The sequence below is a fragment of the Phoca vitulina genome, unplaced genomic scaffold (genome assembly GCF_004348235.1).
Source record: "Phoca vitulina isolate PV1807 unplaced genomic scaffold, GSC_HSeal_1.0 scaffold6, whole genome shotgun sequence".
NCBI lineage: Eukaryota > Metazoa > Chordata > Mammalia > Carnivora > Phocidae > Phoca > Phoca vitulina.
In genome coordinates, this window is record NW_022589709.1 from 67,850,158 (window position 1) to 67,875,902 (window position 25,745).

The 25,745-nt window shown below is 40.8% G+C and overlaps 2 protein-coding genes across 2 annotated transcripts in view; one reads left to right on the plus strand and one right to left on the minus strand.

The window, feature by feature from the left end:
• CDC20B (cell division cycle 20B) overlaps positions 1-11,589 on the plus strand; it is a 40,551-nt gene extending 28,962 nt beyond the window's left edge. The window contains exons 7-12 of the mRNA XM_032403558.1: positions 426-622; positions 1,792-1,886; positions 4,416-4,641; positions 6,513-6,638; positions 7,102-7,219; positions 11,405-11,589. Of these exons, the coding sequence (XP_032259449.1) occupies positions 426-622; positions 1,792-1,886; positions 4,416-4,641; positions 6,513-6,638; positions 7,102-7,219; positions 11,405-11,589 (947 nt within the window). The remainder of the gene's footprint in view (positions 1-425; positions 623-1,791; positions 1,887-4,415; positions 4,642-6,512; positions 6,639-7,101; positions 7,220-11,404) is intronic.
• A 3,173-nt stretch (positions 11,590-14,762) lies between these two features.
• GZMA (granzyme A) lies at positions 14,763-21,673 on the minus strand. The gene is made up of 5 exons (XM_032403515.1): positions 21,550-21,673; positions 19,173-19,311; positions 17,488-17,629; positions 17,014-17,283; positions 14,763-15,068 (listed from the first exon to the last, which is right to left on the minus strand). The coding sequence occupies exons 1-5, from the start codon at positions 21,617-21,619 to the stop codon at positions 14,907-14,909; spliced, it is 783 nt and encodes a 260-aa protein (XP_032259406.1). The 5' UTR covers positions 21,620-21,673; the 3' UTR covers positions 14,763-14,906.
• Positions 21,674-25,745: the final 4,072 nt, after the last annotated feature.

Sequence of the window (25,745 nt, forward strand, 5' to 3'; positions counted from 1 at the left end):
ACCTAAAACTAATATAACACTATATGTTAACTATATTGGAATTAAAATAAAAAAGAAAAAGAAAAAGAAAGACCAGATAATTTCAATGACAAAAATATGTGTTTTTAATTTTTAGTGATCAGTTAGGTAAAATCCATGTGTACTAATAATGGTAGATTAAACTTCCAAGTTCTCTAAATGACTCTAAATAAATATATTTGAGTATAAATAGTAAACATTATTGCTCATTAGACTGTGAATCTTAACACAGAATTCTAGTTTTTATTTTTGAACTTCTAATGATCTGCTTGCATATGTGATTCTATTTTCCAATGACCATGGGAAAGGTATTAATTTTGCTCATCTATCTGCAAAAAAGTTGGTTACTTGAAAATGTTTTTTATTTGACTAAATAATTACCCTAATATGAAATGCTTTTCTTATAGATCTGAATATTCTAGATTGGAATTTTCAAAATCTTGTTGCTATAGCCCTTGGATCCTCTGTGTTCGTCTGGAATGGGGAAAACTACAATGTGATTGAAAACATAGACCTAAATCTCAATTGTAACTATGTATCTTCTGTGTCCTGGGTAAGAGATGGAACCTGCCTGGCAGTTGGCACCAGCGAGGGAGAAGTACAAGTAACAGTTGTTTTTTTTTCCCCCCTCAAAATGTGCTCTGTGTAATTGCTACATAACTAAAATTGACCTTTAATAACAATATACAATAGAGAATCTCTATTAATTGTGGCGCTTGAAACTATGGGGAGTGAGTGGATATAGCATTCTGGTTCCTTTTCTGAATGGCATTTAATGAGGACTTAAGGATACCCTACATAGTTTTTTTCACACCACCTTTCTTTCTGTCATATTTACCTTTTTAAAAGTCTTTTTTTTCAAAGATTTTATTTTTTTAAGTAATCTCTACACCCAACGTGGGGCTTGAACTCACAACTCTGAGATCAAGAGTCGCATGCTCCTCTGATTGAACCAGCCAGGTGCCCTTGAAAGTCTTTTCTCTTGTATTAAAGTTGGGCTTGTAGAATCCCCAGGGTTAGGACTTTGGAGAGAGGAAGATAACCTTCAGCTCTCCTTTCTCTGCACAAGCTTTGATCAGGAGTAGAGTTACTTAAAATGAGTGAATTTTTTTTTTTTTCTGATAGGCTCTCTGAAATGGGAATTTACCCAGTTTCCATCAATCTATTTAACTTCTCATGTGTTATTATTACTAGCAATACTGTAAACTGTAGCAATACAGCAATATAGCAAAACTGTAAAAGTATTGCTCATGTGTTCAATGACTTTGGAGGACCATGGATGGCTTTCACTGCCTTCTCATCTCTACAATGATATTGGATGCTATGAAGGTTATGTCAATGATTTCCTCTTACAGCAAAGTTCTCATTTCTCATATGGGTCAGAGTATCACTTACAGGTGGCAGAAAAGGAGTCTTTTAGCCTGTCAGTGGATTTCCAGATATGAAATTCCACAATTTAGAAGAAACTAGACGTGTGAGAGCCATTCTCAACCTGTGGCTGCCCATTGAATTCACCTGGAGAGCTTTAAACTAAATGTCATAAAATAAATGCCGTATCCATTATTAAATCAGAATGGCTAGCATCCATAGCAAGCTCCGTAGGTGATGTCATATACAGACAGGGTTGAGAAATGCTGCCCAGGGTTAAAGGAGCTGAGCTTTCCCTTAGTATGAGGACTGGCGGTAGCAACATTAATTGCTATCAGGCCTTTAAGAAGACAGTGGACTGTGAAAAAGACAATGCTATATTTCTCTGCTTGTTCATTTTTTCAGTTATGGGATGTGGTAACTAAAAAGCGGCTGAGAAATATGGTTGGTCATTTGTCAGTGGTTGCAGCTCTGAGCTGGAATGACTGTATTCTCAGCAGGTAAGAAGCATCTTAGTGGAATGAATTATATTTGTATCACTGAGTGATTATGGGGCCTGAGTGAACAGAACCATAATATTTAAAACCAAAACCAAAACCAAAACCAACCAAAACCAAACAGGATATTAGTTAGCAGCAGTTATGATCCTACCTTCTTGAATATCCTGATCTTCTGGTGAGGTAAGTGGTCCAGTGGCCACAGGTACCATGGTGGCTATGTGCCTGGACCATATGCTGGTATTGGAAAGCGAGGTTCAGGATCCATTAAATTGTTCAGATAAAAGGTAAAAATCTGTTTAAGCAAAATGTTTCTCTGTACCAAGTAATACCTATCAGAGGGATATTTTGTTGGAATCAAGTATTTATTGCTATCAGGATCAATAATTTGGAATATGTTAAGCCCTCTGGGGCACATTTCCCATAGATCCACAGATGTTAGAGCTAGAAGCAACCTCATAGATCAGCCGGTTCCATGATTCTCAAACTTGAGCATGCAGCAACATCACCTGAGGGCTCCTTACAACACAGACTGCTAGTCTGTCTCCAGGAACTTCTGAATCAGTAGGTCTGAAGAGGCGCCGATAATTTGCATTTCTAATTTCCAAAGTGATGCTGATGCTTCGTCACTTTTGAGAACTACTGATTTAGTCTACCTACTTTTTAAAAAAATTTTATTTTATTATATTATGTTAGTCACCATTCATTACATCATTAGCTTTTGATGTAGTGTTCCATGATTCATTGTTTGTGTATTCTTTTTAATCAGAAAAGTTAAATGACTTTTTCCTATGATCCTATATAATTGATCTAAATATATATTGCTTTTAATAATTGCCATTCATTATCTTTTTAAAGATTTTACTTTTTATTTGAGAGAGAGCACAAGCAGGGGGAGCAGCAGAGGGAGAGGGAGAAGCAGGCTCCCCGCTGAGCAGGGATCCCCATGGGGGGCTCGATCCCAGGACTCTGACATCATGACCTGAACCGAAAGCAGAGGCTTAACTGACTGAATCACCCAGGTGCCCCATTGCCATTCATTTTTATACTGTAGTTCTTAAGGTAGGTTTAAATTAAATAAATTCCAAGGTCTTTTACAATTTAAGCAGCTATGATATAAATTTGAGATTTCAGTACCTTGTGATTACAGGTCAAACTTTAAGCCACTTAAACAAAATACCATATAAAGGGCTAATCATTTACTGTGAGAAGTTGTGGTGAGGTCAGTTCTCTATATGAATTCTTTTTACAGTCTGCATTGTTTAAATTTTATTATCCATGAGGAAAATGAACAGATCGTTTCTTATGGCAGCAGCTAATATTTTTGGAGTAAAGTGTGCTGGGCATTGTGCTGTACTCTTTATGTGCATAATTGCGTTTTAATCCCTTCAGTAATGCTGTAGAGGGGTTTCTAATTTCCTGCCAACTTATTCTTAATGAATAAACTGAGACACTAGCCTGAGGTCACATGGTTAGTAAAAGGGGCAGAGTCAGGCTTTGAACCCAGGTGGTCTGGCTGCAGAGCCCATATTGTTCATCAGAAGGCTGTTCAGTGTGGTGCCTGAATCGTTTTAAAAAATACGAGACCAGATTTTGAGAAATTTCAGAAATAATTGTAGATAGTTGTTTACTTGTTCCTTGGAGAAAATTAAATTAGCCCAGAAAGAGTTTATTATCTTTGATAAAGTGATAGGATCTTTATCATTCTTTGGATCCAAATCACTACCAGTGACATTATCTACTGGTTCTGAATCACATTGCAGTTTGCTGTGACATTCAGATAGTTTTCTATTCTTTTTAGGTATTAGTAACATTAACAAAACGAATAGTGGATTTGTAGTTTAATAGAAAAAGGAAATAACACATTTCTATCTCTGACATTTCACTATAAATATATATATTCTAAAACCATTGCATTGAGATAATATGAAATATTCTGAATTCCAGAAAAGTACTATTTCCTAGGTTCAGTACATAAACTACTCCCTGGGGAAATATGGCAATCTTCTAAATTTATCTTTTCCATAGCTGCCTGCATCATATTAAAATCGTTAGAAATATCTGTCAAAATGTGGCTCAGTCGGTTAAGCGGCTGCCTTCTGCTCAGGTCATGATCCCAGGGTGCTGGGATTGAGCCCCACATTGGGCTCTCCGCTTAGCAGGGAGTCTGCTTGTCCCTCTCCCTCTGCCCCTTCCCCCCACCTTGTGCTCTCACTTGCTTGCGTTCTCTCTCTCAAATAAATAAATAAAATCGTAAAAAAGATAAATATCTATCAAAGGATATCATCTCAATATCCACATTTGAAACTTTGCCACAAAATTTTTTTTCACCTGTGAAAACAATCACCCAGGCAGAATACTCTATCCTTATTAACCCAACAAATGTTCAAAACCTGTGTCTTGAATCTGTCCTGACGGGTCTTTAGGTAGTTTGAACTATGCTTTCCTTCATGTTTTCAAATGCTTATAAGCTATTGCTAGAACCCAGGCTCGAGTTTTCTGTTGGAAACCTGCCCCTTTACCTCTGCGCAGTGGGTCGAGGCTGGGCCGTGTTTCTCATCACGATGTTCGGGTTGCCCGGCATCACGTTGGAACACTTCACCACAAGCAAGCTGTCTGTGCTCTCCAGTGGTCCCCTGACGGCAGGCTGCTTGCCAGCGGTTGTAGTGATGGACTGCTGACAATATGGCCCCATGACCCGGGTGCGAAAGCCCAGGTTCAACCGCTGAAAGTTATACCCCAACCTACAGCAGTCAAGGTAAGACATCCAATAGCTTTCCAAGTTGCTCTTCACTCAGAGATCATTGACTATCCTTCACACATGAGAACGAAGCCATTAAGGCGATGCTTTGAGATTTTCTTCCCCCAGAATTTGTTTTGGATTTTGCCATCACTGTCTTGAAAGACAACCCTATTTATACACCCCCATGTGTCAGATTTTGTAGTTGTAAGTAACTGAAACCAGAGGTAAGCTTGAGCTTCTGCAAAAAAGTAAATGTATTTTCTCTTACGACTGAGGAGTCCTGGGTACATACAGCTGCTTTCAATACAGTCCAGATCTAGGGCCTTAAATAATGTCATTAGAACCCTCTCTCTTTGGCTCTTGGCTCTGCCTGACTCTGTTGGGTTTCATTCTTTATTCAGACAACATTTTGTGGGCAAGATGGCTCTTACGGCTTCAAATTCAGATTCTCCCTGATGGGAGCTGATTAAGAAACTATGCTCCTTGTAACTCTGGTAGAAAAGTCCCAGGCAGGACTCTGGTGTGACTTTGGGCACATTCTCATCTCTCAGCAGATAACTGTGGTCAGAGAGATGGGTTCACTGGCTGTCCAGGTCTAGGTCATGAGCTCACACCCATGGAAAGGAAACCCACTGTGAGAAGGAGGGGGAAGGGTGCTGCACAGTTAAACCAATATTCTACCATTTTCTGCATAATATTTTTTTATTTCTCTGTATTTTAAATTCTTATTCCTAGTAAAAAAAAATCCATACTCTCATTCCTTTGGTGTCATAGATATATGTCTTGGCCTCAACATAGTCCCAGAATATTTATCACTCACAGAGCAAAGAAATGGTTCTACTTTATTAACTATGAGCAAATTTGTTAGAATGAGAACTTACAAAGTTATCACGGAGTTTCCTGACATAGGGTGTAATATGTAGCACCTGCTGCTAAAGCACAGTGGTACTCTGGCTTGTGGTTTTTAATATCCACAGGACATTAAGAATGATTTTAGGTCCAAATTCCCATTATTAATGATTTGGGAAAAATCTAGGGAAAATGTATGTAAAATATTTTGTCAGCAAACAAAATACAAAAACGAAATAAAGCAAAACAAAAACCCAACACATGAAAAACCCAAGCCAAGCAAAACAAGTTACTTTCTTATGTGCCTTGTCAGAAATACAGTGAATTGAACCAAGAGTTTCTGAAGCCTGAGCAAGCCAAGCCTTGTGACAGCTAATGGCAGGATGGACATGTGGATAAGGATACACAGATATATATATAACTGAAATATTTCTTAGAATGTCCTTTAAAATTATTGTTACTCATCATTTCAATTATCAGTATAAATATGCAATACTGAATCTTATTTTTCAGGATTACCTATAGTAATTTATAAGTAGGGAATCAAAGGCAATTTTCCTTTCTAAAAAAATGTATTAGGAGTTGAAATGCATGAGAGTTTTTGGGGTGCGAGCAATTATGTGTGGCTCCATTTTGTCCTTTCTTCTCTGACCTAGAACCTAAAGACACAGGTAGACAAATGAGAGAAAGGCTTCATTTCAGAACCAGATTCTGGTGGGCACATGTCACCTACTCCAGCAGCAGATTTTTGCCCCATAGGACATGTTGAGTATATTTTTAAAAATATATTATTGGATGCTTTTTCTTGGTTTAATATACTGGCAGATCTCAAAATTTGAGGAAGGCACCTAACAGGTGATTTCTAGTCCCTTAGAAGTAATCTCTAGAGAGTGCCATTGCTCTGGCCTTTAGATCAGAGCTCCAGGAGAGCTGGGGTGTGCGCAGACCTCTGGACTCCTGCTTACCTGAGTGTGTCACTTTCGCAAGTTCACTTTCTCCAAGGCTGAGCTGCCTGTGTGATTATTTGAACTTTCAAGGCCATGGATTGGTGTCCCTGGCAGTCTGCAGTCCTTGCTGTTGGAGGCGGAATGGAAGATGGACACTTACGTGTCTTGGACGTAAATACTGGTCAAAGCATCCAGACCCCAAGCACAAACTCACAGGTAAACATCTCTGTGGGAGTTTGCTTTCACTTTGATCTTCTAGAACCTTGTGAAAATGATTGCTGATAGAGCATAGGACCCAAACACACCTCTCTGTACTTTCTGAGTCTATAAGGATTTCAGTTCTGGACAGTTGGTTTTTGTAAAATTTTCTCTGGGAGTCGCAAGTTGATCTGTGTGTCCTTTCCTTCCCCCTCTATTTCCCACATTTCCCTTCTTTCTTAGCATTGCTTTGTGCTCACGTTTGTAGGTTCATTGCACCTAAACCTATTTGTATACTTAGTCTTTTGTTGTCTTGGGATCAAATTTCCTAGAACTAACATAATTCCTCTAACACCTTAACCCCAGCTATGGACTGGAGGATGGATGTGGACAGAGCATACTGCCTAGAATCCATTCGAAATACATTCATAATGAATCAGACATTGTCATAACTCTGTATTTTTTTTGGCCATTATTACAGATTTGTTCGCTAATCTGGCTACCTAAGACAAAGGAGATTGCAAGTGGCCAAGGTAGTCCCAAGAACGATGTGACTGTGTGGGCCTGTCCTGGTCTGGCCAGGTCGCGTGGATTTTTGGGTAAGTACGTGGGTGAGTAAAATGCTGTGTATCCATAGCTAAGTGAGCTGTCATTGGCCCGAAAAGCCCTGAATGAAAGATCTTCTCCTCTGGCTCTTCGAAGTACTTATTTTATCAGAGGAAAAAGGCCTACACCCACCCCACCTCAGGGCGTGTATAGATGAGTGTTTCTGAATTTGACTAAGGCTGTTCATTACTTACAGTGGTCCTGTCTTCTTGCATACATGCATGGATGAAGCAGTGATGATCAGGGATAGTTTCTAAACTCTTCTGGAACTCTGGAGTTAGTTATCATAACTCATCTTTCCTTATTTTGCAGAAGACCAGCAGTGCTGCAACGTGTGGGTTTATTGAATATGCATCTACTGTGTGTGAGGCAATTTTGGGGGGTGTTGGGGATATACATATAAACAAGACAGACATTATCTTTGTCCTCACGGAGCCTATACTTTAGTGGGAAGAAACAGACTGAAAACCCCAAATATATACAGCGTTAGATAGTGATAATACTGTGACTCTCTTTGTAGATTCTGAGAATGTTATTCGGCAACAACAAAACACCCTTAACAGAAAGACTTCCTGCTCCTGCTGGTCAGTCTGACCTCAGAATGACTTTGATATCCTTAAGTGTTATACCATGTGATTTGGTAAATAAAAATGTAGGCAGCTCTTCACAGAGCTACCTGGGTCGGGCATGAGTGTAGGAGGGACATGAGTTGATCCTTTGCATATTTTAAATCATCAGATATGTAATTCATGGGATATGTTTTCTGATTAGGGAAATATTTTTATTTATTTATTTGAGAGAGAGAGAATGAGTGGTGGGGAGGGGCAGAGGGAGAGGGAGAAGCCCACTCCCCGCGGAGCAGGGAGGCCAACATGGGGCTCGATCCCAGGACCCAGAGATCATGACCTGAGCCGAAGGCAGATGCTTAACCAACTGAGCCACCCAGGTGCCTTAGAGAAATATTTTAAATCAAGTCTTAAACCTGGTTCTTTACAAAGCTAGTTAGAACTTTCAGTGAGGTGGGGGCCTCTGACAGATCCTGGAGTCAATTTGCTGATCCTGGGAATAAGGAATGAACTGAACCGGTACATTTTCCTTTTTCTCTAGCCTTGACAAGCTATAAATTCTTTAGTTGTAATGCCTTGTGCTTTTTTCCACTGATATTAGACAGAGTTCCAAAGAGTACATTTAACCTTTTCTCCTCTTAACCTGTTTATGGTTGGAGAAGATGCAGTTACTTTCCAGCTCTTAGACACTAATGATCATCTCTGACCCAGTAGTGTCTTCCACATGCAATATTTCCCCAAAGTATTTAGCAGGGTGGTTGTTATATTAATGTATATCATGTGGTTAGCATTAAAAAAATGAAATAGAATAGTAGAGAATGGAAACAATGTAAAAGCAGACATTATTTTGTGAAACTTTTGTTACAGTTCTGCAGCACCATACACCTGTCTACATGTCTAGCTAGGGGGATGGTCATCTCAAAGAACCAGTACAGTTTACACCTCAAGTGAGCTCTGGAATTTTGATATATTTCAAAACAAAGTATAGTTTTGAACTGTGGATTGTGGTCATAAAGCTTGGAAAAAGCTATTCTAGATTATCTACTATTATCTACGCCTTTCCTTTGTCTCACCCTGTTATAACCACACTCATGATTCTCTGGGGGGAAAATTCAGTTGAAGAGGCCTCCCCCATCTAACTGCAGAAGAAAGACAACTCGCCATCCTTCCCCTCACCCTCCAAAAGTTGTAATTTACAAGCTTTGAAACAGGAATAGGTAACTTTCTAGCCTATAGGTGAGATCTGGCCTTTGATTTGGTTTCATCAGTCCCTAGCACATGCATTGATAGGTGGTCTCCTTTATAAACAGCTGCATAAAGAAAACAAAACTTTTAATCCTTTCAGTAATAATACTCTTGGAATTTAAGGATGTAAATCCTAAAGGATGACCTTTGTCTGAGGTAAAGACTGCATTTCCCACTTAATCTAGTAAATTAAGATTTTCACTAATATGAGAGAAGTGTTTCAAGAATGCCTTTGCTTCTAATCCAAACTCCATTTTCCTAACAAATTCTGGAAGTAGTTGTCCTTTTTTTTTTGTCAAGACATTTTTCAAAAGCCTGCTTTGGAAAAGATTTGGAATTTTTTTCTCTGTTACTCCTTATCTACTCCCCCCCCCTTTTCTTCATCTCAACACATCATAATAAAAAACGAAAGCATAGTTATCACCTACTATGTTTATTGAATTGACTTTTAAGTTTAAAAGCATTCATGTAATGTTTTATATTTATCCTAACTAAATTAAGTGGTTTTCATTTATATTGCTTTAATTTTTAAATGTTTAATTAAAAAGAATAAGGGACACTGGTCTTCCATAGGAAAAGAGATTCTTCTTTGCTCTGGGTTTGGAGAATGGGCTAAACAGTTAGAGCACTGAATTTGATTCTAGTTCAGGCTCTGCCATTAATTAGCTCTGTGACCTGGGACAAGGCAGCTGATATTCCTGAATTTTTTTTTCATCTATAAAATAAGGGAGCTGCTTTGTATCTATGAATCTAAATTTTTTAATGCACTGATACACCCAGGGCCAATCCCACGTCTCTTTGGGGGCGTGTGGGTATGTGCATGCATGAGCATGCAGGAGAGCTTTGGGAGTGATGTGTGCGGATGGAAAAATTCCCAAGTGTCTGAGCTATGTCTCCTCCAGGAGTAGAATATGTGTATGCACCCCTTGGTGCTGAGAATCTGCTGTCAGAACACAAGATTATTTCTGAAATTCCAGAGCTCACTTGAGTTGTAAACTGTACTGGTTCTTTGAGATGACCATCCCCCTAGCTAGATTTTATGTGTGTCCCCAAATACCTCCTCAATCAAGAACTTACCCAACCTCTTTCCTTCCCTCTATCCTCCTGGCTCCAGCCTCCTTTCATGGAGTCTGTTTTGTTTGCTTTGGCTTGAAAGTTTGATTGTTAACAGTCACTGTTGGGTTAGGATAGATTTTGCCAAGTATTTTCCAAGGAACATGAGCCACGTGAGAAGTTCACATCAAAAGGACTCTGGTCAACTAAGTTTCAGAAATGCTGCTTATTATAGTCTTTTCTCCCAAATAAAGCAGTCTTGAAATAAGGAATCCTGTTTCATTTTTTTTTTAACCTAGAGATCCCAAACTAATGAGAACATTAAACACTTTTTTCAGTTTTTAATACCTATTAACCTCATATAGAATTATTCACAAAATGTTCTTTGGGAGATGATCAGTTAGATAACAGAAAAAAGGGGACTGTCTCCAGAATTACATAACTAAGAGCTTTTTGGGTCCTTTCCTATTAAGCTGCCTCAATTTATTTGATTAGCTCCTTAAAACCTAGGTCCCAAGGGGATGACTTTTTGGAGAGGATAAGAAGAAGGATGGGATGGGTGGCAGGAGAACAGCAGTAGCAATTCCTGGGTGTTGGTGGATTAGAGAAGATAGAACTGATAAGGGTTTGGGGCATGAGGGGTGTGGTGGGCTAAATGATCCCGCCACGCTATCCTCGTCAAATCCCTGGAGGCTGTGATTGTGACCTTATTCAGCAAAAAGGGCTTTGCTGATGTAATTAAGTTGAGGATTGTGAGGTGAGATCATCCTGGATTATCGAGATGGGCCCTAAATCCAATGACAAGTGTACCTCGAAGAGACACACAGAAGAGAACAAGCACATGGAAGAAAGGGCCATGTGACCACAGAGGCAGAGAATAGAGTGATGTGGCCACAAATTAAAGGTAGGAGGCACGGGTTGGAATCTCTCCTGGAGCCTCCAGAGGGAGCTAGCCCTGCCAACTCCTTGATTCTGGACTTCTGGTCAGCAGAGTTAGGAGAAAATAAATTTCTCATGTCTCAAGCAGTGTGTGGTAATTTGTTATGGCAGCCCTAGGAAACTAATAAAAGGGGGGAAGAGCTCTGAAAGGGAAACCCAGTGAAGCAAAACCTCAGCCACTTTAGGTTGCTGCCCACAGTCGGCTCTGACTGGTGTTTACCACAGCAAAGGCACAGTGGGAGCGCCAGCTTCAGACATGGCAGGTTTCCGAGATGCCTTCCTCCTGGAAGGGGAAACGTGGCCCCCCCCCCCCCCCCCCCGTCAGCAACAGCCCATGTGGTGTGGGACATGAACGGTCTTCCCTTCTTCCCACAGGCCCCAGAGGCAGAGTGCTGCACCTGGCTTTGAGCCCAGACCAGACCCGGGTGTTTTCTGCTGCAGCTGATGGCACAGCCTGGGTGTGGAGTTGCTGTCACTCAGCTCCTCCACGAGCTCCAGCTTCCTCGCTTCGAAGTGAGAATAATGACAGTGGCCTTGTCTTCTCCATGGATTTGTTGTGACAATCAAACAGGATGAAGTGCTTTTTCTGAGGTGAATGTTCTCGTGACCTTCTTTCTCAGGTTACCTTATTTGCTCTGCTTCCTCCTGTTGCATTTCCCAGACATTGTCTTTGCCTCTTCTCTATTTTCCCCTCCCTCATCCTTCTCTTCTTCTTCCTCCTTTTTCTTCTTTTCTATCTCTTCCTTGTTAGGGATGTGTTGCCACTGTGATAGAATATCTATAGCAGAGATTTCCAAACACCTTTCTCCCTCTTGACTTTTCTCCCAATCTCCAGCCTCATATTTCTTTCTGCCTCTGGATATTTCCTTTCTGAGATCCTTTCCTGTATTTAGCTTAAACCAAATGCATTAAAAACATCACTTATTCACTTGAAAAATATTGGTTAAAATCCTACTATATGCTAGGCAGTATGTTAAGCATGCACATTATTTCCTCTCAAAACGAGATCCCCTGTAGGACTCCTTTGACCCTCTTCATGGTCTCATCCCTATCTTGGTCATCCCATCATTCAGGGAATCCCCTGATTATTCTGCTCCATGCTTAATCCATTCACACCTTGTTCTCTTCTGTTTCATTCTAGTCATGTCCTGAATACCTGATGACCACTCGGTTGTAATTCCTCTGTTTTTCCTGTCTTTATTCTTCATGGGTCTCCACACTGTTAGGTTACATTTCTAAAAGCATGGTGGTGATCTTCTCAGCCCCCTGCTCAGAAACTCTCAATGACTCCCTATTACATAAAGCCCTCACTTAAACCTTAGGGTCCTGAGCTCTAGACCTGCCATAGACTGACCGAGTGACCTTGCAATGTGGTCATAACATTTACAAGAACAGAAATTTGGATTTGATAATTGTTAAGCTTTTTTAAGGCTCAATCAGGCCACTGTTCTCTCTCTCTCTCTTTTTTTAAGTAGTCTCCATGCCCAGCATGGAGCCCAACGTGGGGCTTGAACTCACAACTCTGAGATCAAGACCAGAGCTGAGATCAAGAGTCAGACTCTTAACCAACTGGGCCACCTGGCACACTTGTTCTATCTTTTAAATGTTAATCCTTGCTCATCTCCTGTGTTGACCCTGGGCTAAGTCTTGCAATTTCCTGCCTTGGTGCCTTTGTCAGAGCTTTTCTTCTAGTCTGAAATTCCTACTACTCTCTTCCTTTTCTTTGCTCATTTAAGTCTTAACCTCTCCAGGAAGTGTTTCTAGATGATGTTACTTGGGTTTGAACTCTTGGCACCAGTCTATACCATCCACTTGAACATTTCCTGTACCCTCCAGACTTCCTTGTACCTACTCTCTGCCAACACCTTTCCATTATTCTGACCTCTATCACTATAGATTAGTTTTGTCTTATGCCAACCTGCAGATAAATGGAATCACACCCTGTATCTCCTTTTTGTCTGACTTCTTTCACTCACTATTAAGTTTGTAATATTAATTTATGTTGTAACATGTAACTGTAGGTTTTTCTCTTTCACTGCTGTGTAATACTCCATTGTATAAATGTATGACAATTTTTGATCCATCTTATTGCGGATGAATATTTGAGCTATTTTCAGTTTTGACTTTAAGAATAAAGTTGTGGGGCACCTGGGTGGCTCAGTTGGTTAAGTATCCAACTCTTGATTTTGGCTCAGGTCATGATCTCAAGGTTGTGAAATCAAGCCCTATGTCAGGCTCTGTGCTCAATGGGGAATCTGTTTGGCGGAGTCTCCCTTTACCCCTCCCCCTGCTCACATGCCCTCTAAAAATAAATAAATCTTTAAAAAAAAGAATAAAGCTGTTATGCACATTTTTAAACATTCTTTAGTGGACAAAAGCACTCATTTCTGTTGGGTATATACCCAGGTGTGGAACTGCTTGGTCATAGGATATGTCTGTTGAGTTTTAAGTAGTCACTGCTAACTTTCCTAAGAAAGTATCAGCAATGAATGAGGGTTCCATGCAACTACTTTTTAAGTGGACTTCAAAATCTGTAATGTTGCTAGTAGGGAATATTCCATCCTCTTATTGCTGCTAAAATCCTAACTATGAATTAGGGATTATCACAGGTATCTACAGTATCATCCTAGTGACTCTGTTAGAGCCCTGTTTTAGATGTTAGTACCAGACCTCACTTTTTAGTGTAGGGACTCCCATCCCCAGCTGTATATTGGAATCACTGGGGAAATTATATAAAGAATATTATGTCCTGGGTCTCATTGAATACAATTAAATAAAAATTTCTAGAGGTGGGGCCTGAGCATTTGTCATTGAGCAATGCTCTCTTTGTTTTAAGTGGCTACCTCTTGGTGGTGATGTATGTTCTTGGTTTGGGTATACATTGTGTGTGTGTGCTGTGCATGTATACTCCTAAAGGAACAGATGGAAATTGAAGGAATCCATTCACATAATCCCATTTTGAAGTGGCTGCTGGACTGATGACTACCCAATGAGTTCAATGTGCTGAATAACAACATAGGGGGTTTTCAAGGAAAACTTTGAGCACTTACTCCCTAGTATGTGATGGCAGCCGCTGTAACCATTGTGTTGGCTGGACCCACCCAGGCTCAGGGATGAGGAGAACCAAGAAATCACCTAGATAATCAAAGGCTTATATGCAAACTAATGAGAGAGGAGGCTGACTCTCTGTTGTATACTTTTCTTCTCTGGCCAAGTGCATCATTTCTGTCCCCTAGAATTTTAATTTCTATTTCTCACCTGCCTTTGGAAAACACTGTAAGACATTTCCTCTTCTATTTCTTTCTTAGACTCAGGTTCTTGAGCTAGATAGAGAGAGAGAGAGACAGAGAAATAGATAGATAGATAGCATGTGTTGATGTGGAACAATGGCCTTAGAAGGGCAAACGCATTTCCTTTTAACCCGAATGCTCCAGACTGTCTGTTCCTGTTTCCTGCAGAATTGCTGAGCCTGTCACTAGACAGACCTGAGCTTATTGTCACTCCTGCTGGGCCCCATTTGGACAGTGAATAATTCAAGGAAAGTATGTGTGCCACTTGACACATGGATGACACTGGTGACATTGGTTCCCTCATCTCTCCCTTGCAATATCTGTAAGGTTGTCATATTACTCTGCTTCACTTTGCCAGTGCAGGTCTGCTCACTAAAGGTATAGGAGAAATGGGTTACAGTTACACAAATTGATTTTATTTATGATAAGATTAAAAAGTCACAGCAAGTGCCCATCCCGTAAATGATGAATCACAAAATTCTACTCCCGAAGCCAATACTACACTATATGTTAACTATCTGGAATTTAAATAAAAATTTGAAACAATGAAAAAAGAAGTGACAGCAAATGAAATGAAGTACAATTAGCTAAACTAACCCCTTCATAGTCTTAATTATCCAGTTGAGATGCTTCTGCGAGAGAAGAGTATAGATGCCAGGTCCTCGAGGGTCTCCGCATTTTCCTGGAAGGCCAAAGGCAGTAATACCTCTAAACGTACCCTCACATATCAAAGGGCTTCCAGAATCTCCCTGCAGAACAAGAGAGGGAATGGGGATCAGCATGGAACATGATCACTAGGGGGATGGGAAAAATTCTGTTGAATGTGGAACATTCAATGTGGAGTTAAAACCAATCTTGACTTAAATGAAAATTAGTGCTTAAAAGTCCCAAATGTTTGGAAATGTTTTAATATTTTTAAATTGGCTTACTCAATTTATTTGTAAACCAGTGAACATGAAATAAAACTTGTATTGTTGCTCATGTTACCCACTGATTTTGAGACTGATTCTGCTTTAGAAGGGAAACCCTCCTGTTTGTCATTTTCTTAAAATGCTTAATAACTCAAGGGGTAAAATAGTGCAATGCAGATGGGATGTTGAGGCAAAGAGTAAGCACCACATCTTCTAGGTTCTCTAGCATGTAACTGTTTTCCTAAAGAAACAAAACCAAAGCAACTTTCCCCTTCATCTATCAAATAGACAGAAATTGCTTCCCCAAGTCTCTTTGGAGCATCTGACACTAGACGGGAGCTTCCAGAAACCAGTGATCTCACTTCAGAGCTAGCTGACTCCGCCAACAGAGAGGCTTCAGTTAGCTGGAGGTCACTGCTTCACCCCTGCCTGTGCCACCACTGTGTGAGCCTGGATTTTCTCAAAGAACTCTAGAATCAGCGTATTTAAATGTATTTGAGGTCTAGAGTCTGAAGTGGTCATTTCACTGCTCTGGCTTTAGGGAATATCGGTGGTGCTAGACAGAGGGCCACTGAGGCATGTGCATAAAACTCTGCAAATGCTGGACTCTGAGTGCCCAACTCCTTCCAAGCCACATGAAGGCATCAGCGGTCCCTCCTTTTCAGGCAAAAATTGGCCTTATGAGTATATGAACAGAGGAAGTATGTGGGAGCCTGGGACCCCGACTGGACAGGTATATTTCACAGAGGGTCTGAAATTTTCACAGGGAGTCCTTCAGGTTTAATTCACCCACGGCCAATTCTAAGGGGTCTTGGGCACTAAAAGGATGGCAGAAGGACTGCTAAGCTTCGACCCTGGAGGGTGGCTGTGGAGAGGAGGACAGGCACACTGGGATGCTGCTGTGGCCTTAGGATGTTGCATGTGGTTCCAAGGGCGCGAAGGTTCTGGGTTCCTGGATTGCCAGGATGGTGGATGAGGGGAGGGGAGGAGGGAGGGCAAAGGAGAGAAAGTGGAAAGGTGCAGAGGACCAATGTCATCTCTTCTGGGATGTGCCTAGCCTTGGTTCTGAAATCCAGCCATTCAGATTCTGCAGATGTTTAGACAAGCTTCTGGGAAGAAGAGAGACCCCTGGATCTCTCAGTCTCTGATTCAAACTCCCAGACCACCTACACTGCAACTCCTTCTCTTCAGGGGAGGCTCTACAGGGTCTTTGGGAAAAGTGAGAAATGATAAACTCAGAGCTTAAAACTTTCTAAGGAGTCTCTGCTACTTGTATCTTTAAGCAGGGCCGTGTCCCACTGCCTCTCAGGGGACTCTGGGATGGAGGCTTGCATAATCTCTGTATGGGTCACATTTGGAAGTTGCTTCCTGGGGACTGACCTTGGCTCTAGGAAGCTGCAGAGTCTAGCCAGAGATCCTTAGGCTTAGAAAGGACAGGCATTTCAGACTTGCTCGGTCAAATGGCAGTGAATTTTGGGGGGAGTACTGAGGTGGGGGAAAGGGCATTGAAGACCCTAGAGGAGCCCTGACTTCAGCTCTCCTGGATGTTACATATTTTCAAATTGAGATCTGTATGTGTTTGTATGAAAAATGAGAACAGGTTTCTGATGAACAACTTACGTGAGCTGAGAACATGAATTTATTTGGGATTTTATCAAACTTCTGTAAAAAAAGGCACCAGGACCCTGCAGAAGCCAAGGCCATGACAAGACAAAGCCTGATGTTACATATTCTCTATCTGCATGACTTCAACAGCTAAAACATGGGATCTTATTTTACTTACATTGCACGAGTCTTTTCCACCTTTGAGGCTGCCGGCACAGATCATATTCAGTCCAATCACAGGATTATAATTATAGTGCTTTTCATCATTGCAGATTCTTCGGTTTATGACAGTGATATTGACTTCTCTCAGGGTATCAGACTGAGGTGAGTTATTGTGAATGCTCCCCCAGCCTGCAACTTGACACATGGTTTCCGGTTTGACATCAGCCCCCTTCTTAGGGAGAGGGAGGATACTCACTTTTTTATTAATTTTTGCTTTTTTGTTCAGCTGTTAGAAAGAAGACAAGCATGAAGACTTAACAAAATAAGATCATTTAAATGGTCCTATTTTTACTTAAATTCTAGCCCAACCTTCAAGGGCCCCATTATGTAGCTATTGTCTATGGCCACAGAGCACCGAGGAAAAAATTTCCATGTAGGCGGCCAGATCGGAGGAGGTTCTGTGACTCTGAAGTCAATCAAAGGTACATACCTGTAAAAGTTTCAGATCCCCCTCATGTGTGTCCTGGTCAAAGCACGGATAAGGAAACTCTTTCTTAACATGCATTATCTGTTTTTCTGACTCTCTCTTGGTTATTGAGTGAGCTCCAAGAATGACCTGCGACTTTCTGTTCCTGAAAGCAGACACAACACTATTAACTGGGTTTCCTCTTTATATCAGGTGCTCAGCATATTATATGATCAGCTTTACTGTCTCATTTGTAAAACTACTTTCTGTGGCAATACTTGTTTGGGGCTCAGAAAGGAAAAAAGTGTAAAGAATAAAAAATTGTTTATGAATCTGTCATCATCACCACCAGCTTCTTTGTAACACGCTAAACTAGGTTCACTGAAAAACATATAACAAGAATTCCATGGCAGCTAAGCCAAGTCTTGGGGTCTTAGGGGTTGGGTCTTTAGTGCCCCCTTACCTTCCCTGAGCTGTGATAGAGAATCAGGGTGCAGAATACTGGAAAACAAAGGTCTCAGGGGTCTAGAGATGGAAGCAAAAGGCATTCAGTAGTTGTAGAAGAATGCGCTGAAGGGGTCTTTGTAAGAGAACAACAAACTTAAAAGGGAAAGCTTTCAGAAATATGATTGCCCATTGAAGGACCTTATTTGCATGGCACTGAGTGTGTGTATATTGGGGGGATGGTGATCTGAAGCAGAGGCCCAGGATTCTTTCTTTTTTTGACTCCCTGCAAAAGGTTCATTTTGGTTAATAAAATCAAAATACTCAGGAGGCGTCTTGCTGGTTCAGTGAAGTAGAGCCTGTGCCTCTTGGTCTCAGGAGTGTAAATTCAAGCCCCACGTGGGGCGTGGGTCCTACTTAAAAAAATACTCTCTGGTGTATTAATAATTAAGGTTATCATCATTCACAACGTAGTATGAATGAAACCAACCAGATCGTCACACTGTCGTTTTTTCCGTTACATCAGCTGATGTGAGTTTCACTTAAGAAACTAGAACCGTGGTTTCAGTGGAGCACACCCTGATGATGAAATGTTCTACACATCTGCCTTGTCCAAAATGGTAACCACTAGCCATCTGTGGCTACCGAGGACCTGAAACATGGCTAGTGCCACCAAGGAACTCAATCTGTAATTTTATTTAACTTTAATTTAAATTCATAGAGCCACGTGTAAATTCATAAAACCAGTATGACAGTGGCTACCATATTGGACAGCCCAGGTTGAGAGGCTTGATTATGAGAATGGAGGAAAGACCAGGCCTGGAAGAGCTTTGAAGGTAGTAGTCAGCAGGAGTTAAGAGATGGCTGAGATGTGAGAGACGTTCAGGAAAGGAAAAAGGAAGGTATTAGAAACAAGTTTTCTCTACTTGACTGTTGTGCTCAGGCTCCCGAGGGGACAGAGTTTTACCCTTCCAGACTGTGGTTAATTCTCTCTAATCATGAAGTCAAGACCAGAAGCCGGTAGCTCTAGAGGAGTCCAACACAAAGCGTGAGGGTGCTCACTGTGGATTCCCCAGTGGTCTGATACTTTGGAGCTGAGTCTGGGCTTAACTCTCTGCTGGGGTAAAGCAATTTCCCAGAGACTTAAGTGTTGTGAAGATATACACATGAGCTTCCTGTGGTTTTGGTGAAGATTTATTCTCTTTATTAATATTCCCCCAAATGAGAATATCTGCACAAACATTTTTTAGAACCCAAGTACTTACAGGGCACAATGAGCTGCAGTCAATACCCAGTCTTTTGCGATCAGAGCCCCAGCACAGATTTTTTCTCCTTTAAGTAGCACCATATAGGGTCTTGAATGAGGACTCACTTGATTTCCTCCAATAATTTCTACACAGAAATCTGTTAAAAAGAAAAAGGCAAATCCTATCAGTGCCCACCCCAGAGAGTTCTCCCTAAAGCCATGTTCCTAAGACCAGACAGGCTTTTCCTGCTTGGAGAGGAAACAGGTGACAGCATCCAGCCCCCCCGCCCTCCCCCCACTACTGATATAGTACCTTTTCGCTGTGCCCCCACCTATGGGTTCTTTGGTCATTGTGAGACTTCTGTTTAATTGAAATTTGTACTCTCCTCATTCCTAAGTTGACAGAATAGTATCTATTGCACCTGAGGCTCCCCTTCAACCTGCAGACTGAAACACACGGTTGAACAGAAGGCCTTTTCCAAAGAGGTAGGAGAAGAGAGGAGAGAAGATGTTGTAAGGAGACCGACCAATTAAATTTCCTTGATGACAGAGCAGGAGTTTCATTATTACTGAACAATAGATCTGTACACAAGAAACACCATCCATGCTGGTTTACCCATCTTGTGCCTTTGTGATATATTTTCAGTCCACCATCTGCACCAGATGTTCTTGGACTCTCCTAAAATACTTCTCCTGACCGCTGGCTGAGACTCCATGGCTTCTCAAATAGGGCAGAGTGACAGTTACTCCATTCATAAAACTAACTCACTGCCAAATTCACAAAAAGATGCAAATGGTAAGAGTGACAGAAGGGGAAGAGAGTGGTCCTAAGGGCTCTCATTTCCAGAAGTGTGTTGGGAATGGGAAAGGATAGGGAAGTTAAAGGATAAGGAATTTAGAGAAATCCAGAGAACTTCACCCACATCTCAAATTTTCCTTGGGTGAGTCATGTATAGAAAGATCCCATCTTTGGACCTTCTGAGCTGCAGAAATCACATACTCGACAGAATAACTTCATTTTGCAGAATCACCTGTTTGGTGAGCACATACACAAGCTTCAAAAAAAAAAAAAGTCAACATCTGCAACCAACCACTCCTAAAAGAGTGAGGGGTAGAGTTTAGAGCGGGTGAGGAGCTTTTGGAACCTAGCAATTCTTGATCCCTACCCAGAATCAATATAAATGAGAATCTCTGGAGCTGGGGCTGGATGCAAGTATTGTTTAAAAAGCCCTTCAGAATATTCTAAAGTATAGGAGAGTTGAGACCGTTGGTCCAGAGCATCAAGTCTTGCTTTGCTACATCTGTTCCCTTATGCGCCCACATTGCTCTCTCTGACCACAGGAAACAGAGAAGAGCAGAGCAAGCTGCTTCTGTTGTTTCCTTTGAAGGAAAGATATAACTGGATTTTTTATCTGCTCTGTTTTCAATGTTATGGAGGATTTAACATGCCTGAACACAGTCATACTATGCCAGGCTTATGCTCTGCCAACACTTTTTACCCAAATATGCGGCAACCTCGTTATTTTAAAAAATTTCTTCTCATTTTTAGGTGCAAGATAAACCATAGAACAACTTCCTTGGGTGAGACAGGTTTTTCCATCAGCCCCTGCCCCCCGCTCCCATGTCCCAAAGCTGATGGACCCTGGGCTAACGCCATGGCTGGTGCGTACCTGTCAGCAAACTTGAGGAAGCCCTAGAGCAGTCCTCACGTTCTTGAAGGTTTTCAAGGAAAATCTAAGGCCATTCGGGGGGTATAACCTGTCTTGTGATAATGCCATGAGCTTCAGAGCATTTGAAACAGATGCTCATGCAGCTTGTACAAAACCAGGCATGTCGGTTATTACTTGGAATGCCAAAGAATTAGCTCAATACAAAACACCATAGCACTTCCAAAGAGTCTATGTGGGGACATTCCCAATGACACACTAGCCTAGAGAAATGATATAAATTCAGATCATTCCTGATTTGTTTTGGGTAATGAAATCAGGTTTGTTTTTTTTTGTTTTTGTTTTTACTTTTGTTTAAAACCATCTACGTACTTTCTGCAGCAAGAAAGGCTGAACACCACTATTCCTTTCCTGAAAGGTACTAGCTATTTTCCTAAGGCAAGCATTTTTGTTTATTTGCTTGCATTAACATTGTCTTTCTGTCCGTTTTCAAGTTATAAATTGGCAGCAATAAGCACTGGCAGTTCTATTATTTTTTTGTGAGGAAACTTTAAAGAGGAAAGAAGGATGTTTTCCCTTCTAAAATAAAGACATAGACTCCAAGGGAGAATATTAAAGCATGGGGGACACATATCTCTTCTTGTACTGAGCTAATCTGGCCAAAAGTTTGCTGACAGTCTGCTCCATTTGCTTAATAGTTATGCTGGAAATGATGAGAAGCAGTCTTACCTCCAGGAATCTGCAGGAGAAAAATGGCAATTGAGAGAGAGGATGCCAGACACGTACAGGAGTTCCTCATTGTGGCTACTGTCCCCACATCAATCGGCACGAAAATCTGTGTTAGTTCTCGGCTGACTCCATCTATATATTGAGGGTACAAAGGATGTGGTTTTCTCTCCTTCCAATTTCAAACTTGAGCATTCAGAAATGAGACACAAGTGAGAACAGGGAACAATTGCTCATTACCAGTGGGCTTGCTTTCCTTGGCTAAGACTGCTGAACGAGGGGAGGGCGACTCTATAGTGTGGGTGGGGGCGAGAGGACCCTGGGGCCCTCAGAATGTAGTACACAAGGAGAGACTCTAAAACGTCTCGGCAGAAATTTGGAGGCTTCTAGTTTTCATCAGCAGCAATACTACCTTCTGTATCCACTAATGGAATTTATGAGGACTTAAATTAGAGCTTTGAAAAAAATTGGTCAGCAACCAAATTTTTTTCTAGTTATCTCCTTGGGTTAATGTAAGGACTAATAGTTCAAGGGCAAGTGGAAATGCAGGAGGGAGTCTTATTTATTAGTAAGCTCCTGCCTAGATTCTCCTTCCCCATTTTGTGGACGATAGTTTATTGTGCTCCTATCTGAAGTCTCTGGCAGGTGTGGAGACAGAGGGAGGTGGGGATAGGGAGTGTTGCCTCTTTCCAGCCCTCTGTGTTTCCCTTGATTGTTTGATTATACATCTTGAGATACAAGAAAGATACTGAGCTTCCCCTTCATCTTCCCCTCTCTCCTTTCCTCCCTCGTCCCCCCACTCTCTCCCTCCCTTCTTATTTAGGTAAAGAAGGAAAATGGTAGTCAGACGTGGCTATTTTGTTCTAATACTGAGGAATGCCTTTCTTTAAGACAGATAAACCTCAGTCCCTCAAGGAACAATATTCAGTATGCGTTCTATTAGAAATGTTTTATGATCTTTTCTGAGCTGAGGATGTGGTCTTCATTATAATACACACAGTCATATGTTCTTTCAGGATGTTTGGTGTTACACCAACCATCCCCAGAGTTAACATGTCAATAATTTCAGACCTAGTGGTTTCTCAGAAATCACATGACCTTATAAGGAAGCCCTACTGAGACCCCTATGTTTCCTTTTCCCCAGATATTACTAGTGCATCAAAGGTTAATCATTTTCAGTAATTGCAACCAGAGGCTGGGTTGTGGCAAGTAATTTTAGTGCAGACTTAAAGTCAAATCTTGACTGACTATGGCTACTAAAAATTTCATAATGGAAACAGTGACAATTCTGTTTTTTTTATGTGAATATGGTTGCTATTCCCTCATTCGTGTTGATTTTTAAGAGCTTTATGAAATATATTTTACATACCATTAATTTTACCCATTTGAAGTTTATAATTCAATGGTTTTCAGTATATTTACTGAGCTGTGCAACCATTACCCTAACTCATTTTAGATCATGTTCATCAGTCCCAAAAGATTTGTACACATTAGTAGTCACCATATAACCCATTAGAGTTACCATATGGCCCAGGTTACTGGGTTATATATTAACTCTATGTTTAACATTTTAAGGAACTTCTAAACTGTTTTCCAAAGTGACTGCACCATTTCACATTCCCATCAACATTGTATGAAGGTTCCAATCTTCAACATTGTAGAAGGTTTTTACATTGTTGCCAACACTTCTTGTTGTTGTTTAGTAATTGCTATTCTAGTGGGTGTGAACTAGTATCCCATTGTGGTTTGGATTAGCATTTCCTGAATGACTATGAGCTTCTTTTCACGTGCTTACTAGCCCTTTATCTCTCTTTGTTGGAGAAATGTCTATTCACATATTTTGCCTTCTAAAAAATGGGGTTCTTTATCTTTTTATTATTGAGTTGTAAGTGCTCTTTATATATCCTGGATATGATTCCCTTATAAGATACATGATTTGCAAATATTGTCTCCTAGTCTAGGGGTTGTCTTATATTTTTCTTGATGGTGTTTTTCAAAGCACAGAAGTTTTAAATTTTGATGAAGTCCAACTTACCAACCTCTTTTGCCTTGTGTGTTTGTTGTCATATCTAAGAAATCACATCCTCTTTCATCTCAAAGCACATCAATTTACAGGTAGAAGATTACTGATTAGACAGGAATATATAACTCCCTTCACTCTCACCCTGAATGTGAAGTCACAGTTCCTTATAGTGAGATTTTCCCTTTCTAATCTATTGGTGTCTCTATCAAAGGAACTGTATCAGTCCCTAGAATCAGCAATCCTTGCAATAATTAATACTCAGAAATGATTCATCATTATTCCTCCTTTTCCAGAATCTGGTCTGTGTCGCTTACATATTTTTCAGTGTTTCACAGTGACATTGACTTCTCTCAAGGTATTCGAAATTGTTCACGAGTCTTTTTTGGTGCTTTCCCATCTTTCTTGCTGCATGATACCTGGTGTAAGGTGTGACATTTCCTCTTATTTTTCGTAGCTTAAGTATTCTACAGTTCTATAGCAGCTTTACCTTCCAGCTAGAAAATAGGAAATGCAGTTTTAGTCAAGGACAAGAGTAACACGACCCAAAAAATAGCTCTGATTAAAATAAATGTCTTGCTTATTTAGTATGTTCTAATGAAGGACATGGCTGAAGACATGTTCTGATAATTGACGATAAGAAATTAATTTTTTTTAATGTTTCAAATTTTTACTTAAACTTCAGTTAGTTAACACAGTGTAATATTAGTTTCAGGAGAATTCAGTGATTCATCACTTAGATATAACACCCAGGGCTCATCCTAACAAGGGCCCTCCTTAATGCCCATCACCCATTTAGTCCACCCCCCACCTCCCTCCAGCAACCCTCAGTTTGTTTTCTACAGTTAAGAGTCTCTTATGGTATGCCTCCCTCTCATTTTTTTTCCTTTTCCCCTATGCTCATCTGTTTTCAGCAACTGATTTCTAAAAAGTCACAGCATATGTTTATAGGTGTGTTTTGCCATGCTAGTCTAGGTTAACTTCAGTTCCATTGGTCTGTCAGTGATAAAATTATATTGGTGGTGGATGACAGTTCTGTGTTTGAAAAGCTGCAGTGGAGAACTCAGTCATTATTCAGATGGTCTTAGGTTTGTGAATGGACAGGTATTGAGACCAGGGCTGTTAACTTACTTGTCTCTCCCACTAGCCTGGGAGTGTCTTTAGGGCAGGACCTGAGGACTCTATCTTCTGAGGAAGAGAAAAGCAGACTGGCACTCACAGCAGGATCCTGATTTTTCCTGCTGATCATAAACACTCTCAAAGATCACCAATATCAGACAGGGCGAGCAGAGCCAAAGCCACTCTGCAGTCATGCCTGAGCAAAGGCAAAAACCAGGTCACTGAGTACACCACAAAAGTGACCAAACACCCCCTACTGGCTAAAATGAGTCACTGCTGCTTCTTAAACGTGGTCTCTATTCTTTCTGCCTTTTAGGTAAGTGAGATTCGTTAGGATGCCCTGTCAGAGAATTACCCCACTTCTTGACAACTCTCAGTTCAGGGCAAACTCCTGCTTCTTTGAACCCTCCCCCAAACTGCTGACACAAGCCTAAATCCCATGATAAGACCCATCCAACACACACTTACTGAGCCACTCCGTGGTCCTAGGTGTACAGTCTCCCTTGCTGAGCAAGCTTCAAGTGGCCAAGTCTGGTCTGACTGCGGGGGAGTTCACCACTTGGGGGCGCCAGATCCTATCACACTAGGACTTTTCTCAGTATCTGCTGAGAACATCTGAGGCAATAGTGCTGGGTCACAGCTGTGCTTCTTACCCACACTCTCACATTGGCCAACCTTGGCTGTGAGGACCTCTTTGTAAAAACTAGTTTCAGGTTAAACTGACCAAAGTCAAGATGGTTATTTAAAAAAAACATATTTAACTGAAGGAGTTGAAGATCCCCTTCAAATGACTGTGGATCACAGCAGGGTTAGGAAATTGCCATTCATTCGTTGACTCACTCACTCATGCATTCATTTATTTATTTATTGGAAATTGCCTTTTTAAAGGGGGAAAATGTTTGGTCATGTTTCTCTTTATGGGACATGGGGTGGGTCCCAAGAAAAACTCAATGTTTGCCTTTTTGGAAGAAACAAGGACAGCATATCATTTATGTCAGAGAATGGAGGAAATTAAGCCATGAACTTAATTTATTCAAATTTGATCAGTTTTTTCAGAGGG